We start from the raw sequence: 16,310 nt of genomic DNA on the forward strand, positions 1-16,310 counted from the left end.
AAGCATTTGGAAAAGTCCACAAATGACGACAACCACTGCCCTATCTTCAAACATCACTTGCTTAAAAAAAAAAGCAATCAAATTTGAGACAACGTGCACACGTCAGTCCTGCTGACTATCCCTAATAAGTCTCTTCTTTTCCAAATGAGTGTAAATCTTGCCCCCAAGAACCTTCTCCAATATCTTGCCCACCATTGATAAATCATACATTTTGCTTGGTTTTAACTGGGTGATCTCTCACTGAAAGATAAGCATGCAATGATACACCTTTGATTTTAATAATAAAACAAATAGTTTACTGCTCAAAAGAAAAAAGATATAATAGAAGAAACCAAGGAATGCACAGAATATCTATTAGAGGTTTTTAAAAAATCATGAGGGACATAGATAAAATGAATAGGGAAGGCCTTTTCTCTAGGGTGGGGGAGTTCATAACCACAGGGCATAATTTTAAGGTGAGGGGAAAAAGATTTAAAAGGGACCAGAGGAGCAACTATTTCACACAGTGGATGTTTTGCATGTGTAATGAACTGCCAGAGAAAGGGTTAGATGCAGGTATGATTACAACATTTAAAAAGACATTTGGGATAGGTACATGAATAGGGAATCTACTTGTTTGGTATACAGGCCAAACACAGGCAAGTAGGACTAGTTTTTCTTTGGGAAACTTGGTCAGAATGGACAGGTTGGGCCATAAACGTCTATTGACTATGACTATGACTATGACTATGACTATGACTATGACTATGACTATGACTATGACTATGACTGCAGAACAAAACATGAAGAGAACTGCTGTCTTTGCAGAGATTTGATTGCTTCTCCCAAACTTTCACATCTATAAACTGTTTCAGTATCTGGCAGCCAACTGAAGAGATGTTGATATTGATTAGTGATCATTCGTCCACAAATGAATCAGCTACTTGTTGCCAGCCAAAGCCCCATTTGTACACACCATCTGGCTCCAGCTTGACTGCAAACTCTGCTTGCACTATTCTATCAACAAGCAACTGGGTACACAATACTCACACAAGTTCACGTTGCTTGCTTTTAAACAGTGTAATAATTCTTCAACATTCCTCAGTAAAAACAACTTTGTAAAAAGTCATTTCAGCCCACAATCAAAAATTCAGGAAGAGAGATGCAATCTTCATATAAAGATCAGGATAAGAGTTGTGGGAAGACAGCAGAACTTGTTCCCTTTAAGAGCAGAGAAGGCTTGCAGGAGATTTAATTGAAGAGTCTAAAGCCATGAAGGCTTTAAATATAGTAAGTGAAGAGAAACTGTTGAGTCATTGAAAGGTCAATAACCAGTGGTACCAATTTAACATGAGTGGCTAAAAGCCAGAGCCGGCCATGAGAAAAAAGTTTCCATGCAATGACTAGTTAGGATTTTGAACACTGCCTGATTGGGTGATGGTCACAGATTCAAAAGGAATCTTCAGAAAGATACTTAGATGACTACTGGAAGGAAACAGGATTGCAGGGTTACAGTGAAAATGGACTAACTAGATTGCCCCTTCAATTGGTTGGCACATACCTGATGGACTGAATGGCTTCCTTCTTCAGTAGGATGTTGTGATACTAATGACAGCAACCTCAGCTCCTTTAGCCTCTCTACATCATTGCAATGTATGAATCATTTATTTTACCCTTGGCTCTAGGCCCATGTGGAAGTGTGAAAACATCAGTTACTATCCAAAGTTCAAGCAATATTACACCAAAACTGAATCTTCCCCATTACTTGGTTGAGATGGATAGATTCTTAAACCAGAGGGAAATGAAGGTTTACAGAGAAAGGGCAGTAAAGTAGACGTGAGGAATGTCAGATCAGTCATGATCCTATTGAGTAGTGAAATAGGCTAGAGGGGCCAAACAACCTACTCCTGTTCCTATTTCTTATTGTAGGTTTTGAATATTGTCGGTAACCTGAAGTGCCCTATTCAAGAACATTGGTCTCTACTGACACTAGAATTAGTTTTAATTTGGCCTGAATCAATTCCAATCATGGCCTTATTTACATTTTCTACTGCAGAGCTCCTATAATTTGTCATGTAAAAGTCAATATTTTTGACTTGGTTAAGACTAAGTTTCAGCAGAATGCAAACAAGTTTTTTTGTCATGCTTTACTCCCTTTTCAAAGGCATTTCTGTTTGGCTTAACTGGGTGATATCTGTTTTAAAAATTTTAAAATGTCTCAACTAATTTGATGTATTGTCAAGTCAGACTTAAAGTTAAATGGAAATTTCTGACCTAAAAATTTGTTATTTCTGCTTCATATTAAAAAAAATCACAACACCAGGTTATAGTCCAGCAGGTTTATTTGGAAGCACTGTTGGACTATAACCTGGTGTTGAGAGATTTTTTAAAAACTTGGTCCACCCCAGTCCAACACCAGCACTTCCAAGTCATGGCAACCTGCTTTCCATCAAAACTTCACAACCAGGCATAAAACTGTTCTAGGCCTTTTTCTCACAATTTGTCAAATAGCAATAAGATTCCAAATGAAGCTAGTGCACTAAGAAGCCATGGGTTTTGACTCTTACGCGCACACCAGTCTCACCACCCCCGCTTTCCTTTTAGGTTCTTGTGCACTGCCAAAAGATGTCCTGAATTATTACGCAAAGCTTCAGATGCAGAGACACACAAGGACAGGCAAGACCAACACATCATCGAATGCTTGATTATTTTACTTGCTAAGAGTCGCATTCCTGATAATTAGAAAAAAATTAACTTTTCAACTTTAATCCAAACTATTTAATGTTTGTCCAAATAGTCTCAATTAAACTTGGGTTTTAACTTTAGATATTTGCGCAAATAAAATAGAAAAGGAAATTGGAACACCCCATTAAGCAAGGATCATTTTTAACTAGAGTGGCAAGATCTCAACTTACCTTTGCTGGGGGTCCAGCAGCCTTAGGAACCAATCCCTTATAGACACTGGGTCCTGTCCCATTCTTCACAGGCTGGGGATGAGATCCCCCTGTCAGAGGATATCCTGGTAGTATTGGTTCTTCTTTAAGGACCTTTTTAATGACCAGCATTTTGGATGTTCTAGATTTTGGATTTGGAGGATTTTCTACATGATAGAGAGAGGAAGAAAAAAAAATCACATGTAAACTTGCAGATTAAGTTTGTAATATGTTACTGATAGTTCAAATGATGAGGATTGAATGCAAAAGAGACAGATAAGATATAGTATGAGATAATAAGGAATTAAATTTATGGAAACCACTTTACACTGAGTAACAGTACAGCAACCGTAAAATCAAACGGTTCTAGTTAAAGAGAGAAAAAAAAATCAATCAGCATTTAATGATTAGATTGATTTCATATCCTGTATGGGTATGCAGAGCTGACAAGGAGCATTATGTCTGCATTTTACTTGCTGACCCCCACAATACATTTGGATTTGTATGTCAAGGCATTTCACTAGATCATTATCAAGTAAAGCACAAAGAAGCACGTAGAGCCATCAGGACAAATGAGCTTGCAAAAGAAGTAGGTCTTAAATAAGTTTATGGAAGTAGAGACAAAAGAGAGAAACTCAGGAAATTCCAAAGCAGAGAAATGAGACACAACTACCAATATGATATGATTAAAATAGAAGATGTGAATTCCAACTAGTAGAGATCTAAAAAGACTCAATATTTCATAGGATGTGGGGGGCATTGGCAAAGACAGCACCTGTTGGTCATGCCTTATTGCTTGGCCACTTCAGAGTTAGCCACATTATTCTGGGTGTAAAATCACATGTAGGCCAGACTAGGCAAGCATAGTAGATTGGTTTCCCTATAGGACACTCATGAACAGATTGCGTTGTTAAAGCAAATTGATGATAGTTTCATGATCACCATTGCTGAAACTAGCACTCTGTTTTATCAAGGGACACAGCATTGGAGGGGGTTGGGCAGATGGGAGTGCAGCAGACCATCAGTCCTTGTTCTCATCCGCAGTCAGTCAGTCACTTCCACCTCAAACTCCAATGCACCTTCACTCATCTGCATGTTTCATTGACCTGAAACCTCTTGCAACCATTCCCAGTGACAATAGCAGGCAAAGCAGAGTTGTTGGCCTCTGACAGGGTCCACTCCCAGGGTCACAAATCCTGGGGAAGTGGATATCCACTGACCAGTTCATGGTTGGCATTTCCCAACAGAGATGATGCAGTGCTCTCAGTGTCACCTTTGGGACAAGGGAGACTCCTCATCAGTTGGATTCAATTCTGCCCTCTGTCTTCAATATATTTCAGTATAATTTCCCTATAAATTCTTGCTAAACTTAAGTACTTGCTTCAATAATTTTAATCTGGTTCAACAATCCTACCCTTCTGAAATATAAAAAAGTTCTCTCTCAGACCAGAGGCATAATTTCTGAAAATAGATTGCTTAGGAAAATTATAGCCAAAAGCAAACACAAATGTCAAAGACTTCATGAAAATTAAAACATTAGGACAAAAATTGGACAAATGTCTTTGTTACAGGGGTAGTTTATGATTTTAAATCAAGTATTCAGATATCCAATTATCAACACTGGGGTGTTGAAATTATATCTAGACACAAATTTTCAGATATTGGAAAGAAAAAGCTGTGGGTTTAAGCCCTTTCCTTCTCTGGTCAAAACAGAAGGATGATGCTCACCGCTTTTGGCTTACAAGTGAAGAATGAAAATTTAGCTAAAGTACCACGGTATTCAAGTTGCGCACACACCATGACATCTGTGTTTGCTGCTCTGCACTGACTTTCAGAGCAGAAATACCGGAAAATTAAAATTCTCATCCTCAGTTAAATCTACCATGGCTCCATCCTTCCACAAGCCTGCAGATTTCCTTATCTGCCTCATCATTTCTGTCTGTCTTGAAAGATCCTCCCAAAAATACATTCTGACAATTATTCCTGACATCACCTTATTCAGCTCACCTTTATATATTCTACCTTGCAACATTTTGGATCTTTTTCTACATTAGAAGCACTATATAAATGCACGCTGTTTTATTTCACTTATGAACAGTAAAGTAACTCCAGAGACTGGTATCCCATCACCAAGTCACCTTTTATTTACACATGGCATATCTTGAACACTGATCCAGCTTCTTTAGAGCCAGGTCTCAGGTGAATAGGATGTCTGACACACTGGTTCTTATCAAGGAGCCCTGGCTGACAGATTGGAGCAGTTTACACAGCCCAAATCATTGAGGTCCACCAGGCTGACCTCATTATAATTATTACATCACTCTGTGGGGTAGTTGTTGGCAGTAACTTTTGTCCTTATTGGCATTCTGGGCACTGCCCCACCAACATGGCTATGTCTGCATCCAATCCTTGCCACCAGAAAACTGTTCATCATCTTCACTTTGGACACCCCTGGGATGACCCTGCACCTGTTCAGCCAATATCTAGCACCAACCTTTGCTCAGGACAACAACAATATACCATCCTCTACTGTAATCTGGTCTATCCTGATCCAATAAAAGATTTCAATTCTGGTTATAGCCCTTTTTGTTTACCCCAATGCCACCAACCATTTGTTTTTCCAGGATCTGATCTTTGTGTCCATAGTCTGATATGGTCAGCTGTGACTGGAAGTGTGTCCAGAAAATTTAAAACCATTACTGATTCTTCCAGTGGCAGTACCACCAGTGGCGTATCTGGGGGAAGGTGGCTGATTGCATCAGTGTTTACTATTTAGCCTCCTGGACAGTGTGCCAACTTGTAATTATGCGCACTCAGTATTAAAGCCCACCGCTGAATTCGACCTGAAGCTTTACCTCTGAGGTAAAGCTAGCACAGGTTTGTGGTCCTTTCTTATTAAATATTTACATTCATAACGATACTGGTAGAATTTCCCAACTCCAAATATGATCTATCTGGGTATACTTATGCTCTGCATTAGCCAAAGTCCTGGATGCATGCACTGTTGGACATTGCTCTCCACTGGGCCACCTACGAGCTAATATGACCCCGATGCAGTGTGGGGAGGCACGGCATGTCAATACCAGATCTCATTTGGGATCAGTGTGCCAACACATTGGAAGCTATTTCTCCACTTCTGTGAAAGCTAGGGCTTAGTTACATGACCAATTCCAAGGCTGACTTTAAAAATTCAACAGTCCAAGGAAAGATCTCAGCTCCAGCACAGATGTGGGAGCTTGGGCATCTTTGATCACTCACCTAACAGGTGTAGCACAGTCTTGTCGACTCTGTAGCGCGATTAGGATTGGGGTGCCCTAAGGTGTATGCCTGCCTGAGAGATATGTCTAAGGATTTTGTCCAAGTTCCACCAGCACTCCTCATCGATCTTCCATTATTCGCACATCATCTCAATAAATGGTGATCTGGGGTAGACCTTGTAAAAATGTTCCCCATCGTCCGCTGAAATATTGCGTAGGCTAACTATACCCCAAATGGAAGCCCCTTATATTATTACAAGAAAAACTTATGGGTATTAATTCCAGCATACTTCTGGGAATCTCTTCCAATCACAATTGCAAGTACACATGGCTCATGTCCAGCTTCATGACAGATAGTCTCCCCACCAGGTAGGTATACAAATCCTCTAGTGATGGATTGGATATTTTTCCAACTGTAAAAAGTTGTTTAGCATTTGTTTAAAATCCCCATTAGCAAAAGAACACACCGGGCTTCATAATTAGTGTTGCCCATTTTGCAAACAGGACTGGTTTGAGGATTGTTTTGCTTTCCAACCTTCTGCCTCTACTTTTGCCCGTGAGGCAAATGGCATCAGGCAGACCTCGCAGAATCATGGAATTGCTTCATGATCAACATGCAAGGTGGCTTTGGCCCCTTTGATAGTTCCTTGATCTTCCTGAAAAACATCTGCATTTTCATTAGGATTTCACTCAGGCAGCCATTTTCTAATCAAAAACATTGAGCCAATCCATGTAAATCTTTCTCACCTATTAAGGCCCATCAAGCTTGGGCTCGAGCCTTTTCCTGTAACCACTGATAAATGGAACCAACTGCCCCTCAGTTGTACTTTAAATCTGTAAAAGATTCCCCTGTATAGGTTCTCAGTCTAGCCAAAGTTTTCCACAGAATTGGAGTCCAGAGCAAATTTTGTTAAAGACCTGCTCTGCAATCACTGAAACAGCTGTGCCAGTATTGACCTCCATTAGAACGAGGTAACCATTTAACCAGACATTTCTTTTGACTGGCTCTGATTTGGGTGTTGATAACCAATTTAGTTGTTCCAAACCAGATACAGATGGACTTTCCAGGTTATGCACTCTCCTAGATACTGGAGAATGAGTTATCTTACTCAAATTTAGGTGTTGTGCGATTCTTATGCTATCTTGAGCATATTGGCAGCAACTACAGGGTCTGGGCTGGCAAGCCACTAAAGTAAGTTTTAACCATTTGGCCAAGGTTTGACTTTGTTTTGGAGTTTTGCTGTGGGATGACCTAGAGTCCCTCTATTCAGGATATGTCCTGAGTGAGGACATGCAATTGCCTTCACTCAAATGGTGCTCCCCAAGCTCAGTCTAGTGAGGGTTGCCACTTGCGTCAGGATATCTTATAACTCATATGCTCCACTTGCCACAGTTTCCAATTATAAAGCCAGTTGTAGCACCTGCTTTGAATTCCAGTTGGGCTTCAGCTAGTAGGCACTTTTCCATGGTTACATCATTAATCCCAGATACCTAGTCGTCTCAGCATCTCATCATGGGCTAAATTAAAATCACATGCCTCGGCCAGTTGCCTTAACCTAGTCAAAAATCCCAAAATGGATTCCCCTGGTTCTCGAATTGTCAAGTAAAACCAACAGGGCCTCAGAATTAGTGGAGGACTGGGTTTATAATCTCCTTTTCTAAATCTGTCAACTCTTGTAAGGTTTTATCATTTGGTACCTCAGGGAAAGTTAGGATTCCAATAACCAAAAAGAAATGTGGGTCTACAAGTAGTCAAGAGAAGTACTTATTCTTTCAGCTGCCCCAATCTTATTTGCCCAGAACAACTAAAGCATTCCTCTCACATACTGGGCACACGATCTTTGAAGCAGGATCAAACAAGTCAAGCTTATGAAATAATGGCATGATGCCAGAAACATTTACCACAAATCAAAGAGGACTGTTGCAAGTGAATTTCTTCAGGAGCAACCCTTTCCTCTTGTCGCCACTGAAATAACTCCAGAGGCTGGTATCCTGTCACCAAGTCACTCTTTATTTACATGTGGAGTGTCCTTGACACTAATCCAGCTGCTTGAGAGCCAGCTCTTAGAATGAATGGAAAGTTGGACACCACTGTTCTAATCTGTCAGCCAGGGTTCTCTGATTAGACTGGACTAACTGCCCCAATCAGGGAACTCATATTCCATGTGGTTAACTTCATTACGATCAGTACACGTTAACGATTGTCAAGTAGCTGTAGCGTTCAAGGTCTTATTCTTCACATGTGACTCTACTTCAACTGGTTCCCTGATAATGCAGCAGATTTTTAAGTTGCCCTACAATCCCTTTGACCTGAATTGCACCAAGTTTTCAGATTTAGGCTATATACTTACTCCAAGCTTCAAAGCCTTGGATTGAGCAGTTTAGGTCTGTGTTCTGGAGTTAAGAATGAGATCTAACTGGATTGATAAAGTAGGCATAAAAAGAATATTTTCTCATGTGGCACACAAAGTACAAGAGATCACGGTTTTAAATTTGCCATCCCTCATTCTAAACCCGAGATGAGGAGAAATTGCTTCTAAAAAGGGGTTGTGAATCTCTGTAATTCACGACCCCAGAGAGGAATGGATGTTTGGACAGTGAGGAGGAGATTGATAGATTTTTACTTCATATCGGGTTGAAGGTTATTGAGGGGTCACAGAAAAGCAAAGTTGAGGCCATGACTGTATCAAATGGCAGGGAAGCTCAAGGGACTGAACTGACTACACTGGCTCCTAAATTCTTATTTTTGCATTCTTAGACTTGTATCAAATAAACTTAGTCAAAAGGTAATCTCCATCACCTTAATCCCTCTTGCTGTGCCTTTCATAAATGAAGCAAACTTGAAACAAAGTTACACTGTTGTGACACCAGGAAACAGGAGATTTAAAATCATGATTCTTCAACAGGGAAAAAAAAACTAGTTTATGTTATGTAATATTTTTGTTGAAAAATATGACAATGTGATGTGGACCAAAAGAAAATTATGAAAGATCACTGATTATAATTGTTGCCCCAATTACTAATATTGTGCCATTTATATATCTGGGAAATTACTGACACTGGGGATAACCTATACAGGAAACTAGTCCTAAAAATATAATGCTTAGAATTTTGACAAGACAACGGTGCTTCTGTAATCAGAGTAGATTAACTTTGTGTGCTTTAACTGCAGGAATAAGAAATAGCTCAAATGTTATCTGTGGGATTGGAATGTCAGCCCTTTTTTCAAACGGGGTTGTAGTATACAAGTAGGGAAATCTTACTGCTACTTCGAAGGCTGGCGAGACCACATCTAGAGTACTGAGAGCAATTTTGGTCACCTTATTAAAGGGAAGATTATTCCAATGGAGGCAGTTCAGAGTAGGTTATGAAGATGATCCCTGGTAGAGAGGTATTACTTTATGAGCAACAGTTGAACAAATTGGGATTCCATTTACTGGAGTTTAGGAGGAGGAGAGGTGATCTTGTGGGAACATACCGGATTCTTAAAGGCCTTGACAGGATAAGTGCTGAGAGGATGTTTCCTCTCATGGGAATGTCTCAGACCAGAGGGCATAATCTTACAATAAAGGGACGCCAATGTAAGACTGACACGAGGAAGCACTTCTGCAGAGTATCAAATGTCTTCACAACTCCCTGCCACAGAGATGCAGAGGCAGAATTCTTTTATGTGTTTAGACAGAGATAGATTCTTGATCGGTAGGGGAAATCTTGGATTACCAGGAAAGGGCAGAAAAGTGGCCGTGAGGAATGTCAGATCAGCATTGATCCAATTGGTGTGTCTATTTACAATGAAACCATAGTTATGTGAACAAAGAACAATACAACACAGGAACTGGCCCTTCAACCCTCCAAGCTGTGCAGCCACATTTTGCCCTTCCATGCTAAAACAAAGTCTTCACTTACAGGATCTGTATTTCTCTATTCCCTTCCTATTCATGTATTCGCCCAGGTGATTCTTGGATGCTGCTATTGAGTCTGCTTCCACCACCTCCTCTAGCAGCACATTCCAGGCACTCACTACCCTTTGTGAAGAAGTTGCCTCACACCTTTTTTTAAAAACGTCCCCCTGCACCTTAAACCTGTGTACCCAAGTAACTGACATCTCCACCCTGGGGAAAAAGCCTCATACTTTCCACACTAACCATTCCATTCACAAATCTTATAAAAACTTCTATCAGATTGCCTTTGTGTTCCAGTGAAACCAAACCCAGTCTATCCAACTGTTCTTCAGAGCAAAAATCCTCCATACCAGACAACATCCTGGTAAACCTTTTCTGCACCCTCTGCAAAGTGTCCCTTTTCTGGTGGTGGGGTGACCAGAACTTTAAGCAATATTTTAAGTGTGGTCAAACTGAAGTTGTATAAAGCTGCAGCATAACTTGTCGATCTTATAGGTAAAAACAATGACTGCAGATGCTGAAAATCAAATACTGGATTAGTGGTGCTGGAAGAGCACAGCAGTTCAGGCAGCATCCAACTTATACCCAGTGCCCTTCCCAATGAAGGGGAGCATGCCATAGGCCCTTTTTTTAAATTACCTTATCTACCTGCACTGCCACCTTCTGTGATGTATGAACCTGTGTACACCCAGATCTCTCTGCATATCAATACTCCCTAAGGTCCTGCCATTCACTGTATATTTTTCACCTGTACTTGACCTTCCAAAATGCATCAACTCACATTTATCCGGATTAAACTCCATCTGCCATTTTTCTGCCCATACTTCCAATTAATTCGCTGACAATCCTGCACACTATCCACAACTCCACCAATCTTTGTATTGTTCACAAACTTACTAATTACTCCTCATTTACGTCGATCACGAACAGCAGAGATCCCAGCACTGATCCTTTGGAACGCCACTAGTCATAGCCCTCCAATCCAAAAAAGTATCATTCTGCCACTCGCCCTGTCTCTAATGATGCAGCCAGTTCTGTATACATCTTGCCAGCTCACCACTTATACCATGTGACTTCACCTTCTGTACCAGTCTTCCATAAGGGACCTTGTCAAGGCTTTACTGAAGTCCATGTAGACAATATCCCTCAATCATCTTAATCACCTACTCAAAACACCCAATCAAGTTAGTGAGGCACATCTTCCCCCACACAAACCATTTTATTGTTACTCAGTGCATTGGCTTTTAAATGTGTATAGATCTTATCTCAATCTTTTCCAATAATCTCCCTACCACTGACGTGAGACTCACAGGCTTGTAATTTCCCAGATTATCCCTGCTACCCTTCTTAAGCAGTGGGACATTGAGGACTAGAGAATAACCAAAGACCTCACCTGTGGCCTATGCGGACACAAAGATGCTCCAGTAATTATGTTCTCTTGCCCTGCTCAATATTCTGGGATAGATCTCACTTGGACCTGGGACTTATTGACCTTAATATTTAAAGATGCACCACACCTCTTACTTTTCAACGGCAACTTGGCTTAAACTCTACATTGCCTTCCCAGATATATCCTCCACCAATGCCTTCTCTCTGGTTAGAGAGAAGCATTTTTAAAAAGAAAATTCATATCCTGTTTATCACAGAGACATGAATTGATCAGAGATTGGAATTAAGAAACAAACAACTACTGAAGTAACATCGCACTTCAATACGGTTGAACACAAATTGTCAAGAAAGAAATCTCATTGTTCGGTCTGTATCGAGTGTATTTAGCAATTTATTTTACTTATCCAGTTAACAGATTCTGTAGTTGTCACTTTGTTGAATGTAATACATCTATTCACTTCCTGTGAAGCAACGCAAGGTTAAGTAGGGCTAAACATCTTTCTACAAGGCACCAGCAACCCTAAAAAAAATTAAAGCTCAAGTTCTGAAACTCAGGCTGACATTTTTAAAATTTATACAGCGCAACTACCAGATGCCCAAGCTTAACATCGAATTAAATAAAACTTTCAATCGTAGTCAATGCCTAAATATAGCAGTAAACTCTCAGCTGTGCGGTAATGACCATATGATCGGCTTTTGTATTAATAAATCGAGAGATGAATAATAGCATGAAATCTTCTACACCCAAACAGAGCATGCAGGGACTCAAGTTATCACCATGTTTGAAATACAGCATTCTCTCGATACTGCAGCGACATAATAGTCTACATTGTGGCAATCAAACCCAGATTGAACTTTCAAAACAACTTTCTGACTCAGACAGTACGAATTGAGCCAGTTGCCACATTGCAGAACAAACAGTGGACAGTGAAATACAATTTTGTTGATCTGTTATTGGTGCTATTATCGGTCAAGGTGGGGGAGAATGGGATGGGAATGATCAATGTCATTAACTTGAAATACATTAAAACTAATGTATTCAAACTTCTCCCTGGTGCCCTAGCTACTTTAGTTTGGAATTATGTAGCCTAAAGAGACTTGGAAATTCTTAAACTAAACTATTAATACATGTAGATTTATAGTTAAATTCTTTTTTGTACTGGTTAAAAATTGCAAATGATAACTAAGAATTGGTCAGTAACTCACCCCATACACCAGCAATGGATTTGTTCTTGCCAAATTCTTTTTTAGACTCAGGATTAAGCGATGGCTGGAAGGAAAAACAAAAGCAGGAATTACACAGTTTAGAAACATGCTTGCCAACAACATGAAAAATTCAAAACTGGGTCTCACAAATCAATTCAACGCTCTGGGACTGACAAAACTGAAATGATACAACTTTTTCTCTTATATCATTAATAATGCTCCTATTCTGTTAGTTTAAGAAAATCAGGCATCGTATGTGTAAGTGCTTGGCATGCTTGTAGGTATCTGCAAATCAAGTGGAAGTGTTTCTGTGTAGACAAGGATAAAAGCAGATAATCTCAATAAAGAAAATTCCTTGACTTCACAGAATCTAAATTAAAAGAAACACAAAAATCTCAAGCATCCAATCGAAATATTGGGTAAAACTAAAAAAAAAACACAGACTGCGGATGTTGTAAATCAGGAACAAAAACAGAGGTTGCTGGAAAAACTCAGCAGGTCTGTGAAGAGAAATCATTAAAATTTTCAGGGCCTGGAGACCCTTCCTCAGGACTATTCTGAGGAAGGGTTACAGAACACGGAACGTTAACTCACTTCTCTTCAAAGACTCGCTGAGCTTTTTCAGCAACTTTTGATTTTGCATTGGGTAAAACTCAGACAGACAAACGTAACCTCTCGTTTTATTTTCTTCCTCCGGAGTAATTTCACATCTGATACATTTCACATCTCCGGGTTGCACAGCAGTTAGCACTGCTGCCTCAGAGTGCCAGAGACACTGATTCGATTCCCACCTTGGGCGACTGCCTGTGTGGAGTTTGCATATTCTCCCAGTGTCTGTGTGGATTTCCTCTTGGTGCTCTGGTTTCCTCCCATAATCCAAAGATATGCAGGTCAGGTGAATTGGCTATGCTAAATTGCCCATAGTGTTAGATGCATTAGTCAGGGATAAATATAGGGGAAGGTAGAGGAATGGGTCTGGATAGATCATTCTTCAGACGGTTGGTGTGGACTGGTTGGGTCAAAGGGCCTGTTTCCACCCTGTAAGGAATCTAATCCATCACTGCCTGACAGGCTCATGAGTTTCTATCAACATTGTGCATTTCAAAAGCCACTTGAAGTCACTTTTAGCTTCTGTCTAGAATAAAGTACCTGACATAATGACGCTGCTAAACGAATGCTAGAGTTAACTTTGCAACATGACTGGTCATTTGTCCTCAGGAAGAGAGTTACAAATCCAAATTTATTCTCATCACTAAGCTTTCAAATTGTGAACTTACAATAGCATTACAACAGATTTCTAGAAACTTGTATGTTATATTAACAGAACGAGTTGCATACAATTTACATGGAATATCCAAGGTGAGTGTTTAAATGATTAGTGTGATTGGACAAACTATTTTTAAAAAAATATCTGATACCATAATCTAAGGAAGTTGAACTAAAAAACCCAACTAAGTCCTTGTGTAGCAATCATTTAAAAACTTTATGAAGGCAAATAGATCAAATATCAATAGATGGACCTCTAATAAAATATTTAAATACAGAAAATCACCCAGTTGCACTTCTTCATCACTAGTTTCAGTGAAAAAGCTGACATTTTATGCAGAAATTTTAAAACACTAGCAGATCTCCTTAGGCATTGTTCAAAGTCAGAGCACACATCAGCTTAATTAGGCAGCAAGTGTGATGTTCGTGGAGCGAGTGTAGTTAGCAAGATGCATAATTATATCCGATCAACTGTGATGTTCCTTATGGTTACTCAACGTTAGATTGTTCCTTTACTGTAAAACATTCGTGTCATATAGATCATAATCTAGGACAAGACTAATGAATGCTTTTCACTCTTATCTGAAAATATTTTTTTTCAATGGACAATAAATAAGCAAGATGGTATGTAAGACATGAAGTAGAAATCTAGATCCTGAATTTCTTGGTATCTATGGTATTTCTCCAGCATGCAAAGCAAGGGGTGGTTAGGAAATGGGTAAGTAGTCTGATATATTTGCCATCACTTTCTCACAAAGGGTCTGTTTCCATGCTGTACATCTCTATGACTCTAAATATATACCCTAATTTCCTTAAAAAAGTTAATACAATTTTGTTATGAAGATGTGGGTATACATCGAGAGTTAAAAAGAACAGAACAAACCAGACACAGCACCAAGTGTTCTCAATAAGACAACAATGTAACATTTGGTCAAATAACTCTATTAGCTTGTTGCCTGGAGACAAAAACAAATTCAAATCAGTTTAAATTATACCCCGAAAAAATATCCATCCAGTTTGACTAGAGTATATTGACAATCTTAAAAGCCAATGACATACTCCCAAAGCATTAGATGGCAAGACCAGGGAAAATTAAGCAGTTAAAAGAACCGAGAAGCCCAACATGTAATGAGACTGCCTGAAAATAGCTCTCAAAAATATGTTACCTGTGACACAAATTCCTAAGAAGAAGAAAAGACTATTCAGGAAGATCTGAAGAGAAGCACAAAAGCTGCTTGGTTTTGAGGTAAGAAGTGTTGCTCTGTAAATCTTAATTGGGAGTTTTATCAGACTAGTATTAAAGGAAGGGAAGGTAAAAGATAAGTCAGAGGAAGAAACTGTAAATAGTGGTTAGTTAATTATTCTGTTATATTTTAAGCAATAAAGTTGTTAATTTTTACTTTAAATAGTTCTGGGCCATTTGGATTTGTTTTTAAAACAGATTACTGCACGAGATAATTTAAAACCAGCAACACAGAAAAGATTTAAGCAGGAGGGTTTACCCAGTGTCGTAACAAAACATACCCTCCGAAATGTGGCCTTCTGCTTTTCTGCAGAAAATGTTGGTATACTCATAATTTTAAAAAATCATCAAGATAAAGAAAGCAAACAGGCACTTGATTCTCAAGGCCCTGAGAATATTGTGCTGCAGGTAAGTATTTCAGTACTTTGGCTGAAAAAAAACATGGTGAATAGGTCTTCAAAGACTGACTACATTGCAGTTTAAAAAATTGGGGGGAGGAAAGAAGCCTATTCTCTCCTTTGTCCCTTACAATCAGTTTACCTTTACTAAATTACATTTTTTAAAAAGTTCTTCAACTTTGAAACATCCCAAAAGCAGGAAAGGAACTATAGGAGTGCAAGATCAGAGTGGTGCTGGAAAAGCACAGCAGGTCAGGCAGCATCCGAGGAGCAGGACAAAAAAAAACCCGACGTTTCGGGCAGGAGCCATCAGTAATTTCTGATGAAGGGCTCCTGCCCGAAATGATTTTTTTCTGCTCCTCAGATGCTGCCTGATCTGCTGACAACTCTAACCTTGACTCTGATCTCCAGCATCTGCAGTCCTCACTTTTACCCATGAGTGCAAGTCTGTCTTTCACCCAATCATCTTGAATGATATAATGATTCACGGGGCAGTATATTAAAATGCCTCAATTTCATGTTAACTGCATATGGTCAATCTCACATCTATCCACATTTGCATTTCTTTCATCTTTGCGGAGACAAGTTGATAAACAAACAAAAAACAAGAACAAACAAACAAACGTCTGAAAGACTACTTCTGACTATTCAATCACTATTCAGCTAATCACTATTCACACCTTCAGTTTCACTGGTTAACACATCAATCACCAATTGCATCAATCTCACGGTTGTTT

At 39.4% G+C, this 16,310-nt stretch overlaps 1 protein-coding gene across 1 annotated transcript in view; it reads right to left on the reverse strand.

The window, feature by feature from the left end:
- Positions 1-16,310, reverse strand: part of LOC140477406 (vasculin-like) — a 73,572-nt gene that overhangs the window by 25,198 nt on the left and 32,064 nt on the right. The window contains exons 6-7 of the mRNA XM_072571238.1: positions 12,667-12,730; positions 2,895-3,079 (exon numbers count right to left, since the gene is read on the reverse strand). Of these exons, the coding sequence (XP_072427339.1) occupies positions 2,895-3,079; positions 12,667-12,730 (249 nt within the window). The remainder of the gene's footprint in view (positions 1-2,894; positions 3,080-12,666; positions 12,731-16,310) is intronic.

The sequence above is a fragment of the Chiloscyllium punctatum genome, chromosome 1 (assembly GCF_047496795.1).
Source record: "Chiloscyllium punctatum isolate Juve2018m chromosome 1, sChiPun1.3, whole genome shotgun sequence".
NCBI classification, from domain to species: Eukaryota; Metazoa; Chordata; class Chondrichthyes; order Orectolobiformes; family Hemiscylliidae; genus Chiloscyllium; species Chiloscyllium punctatum.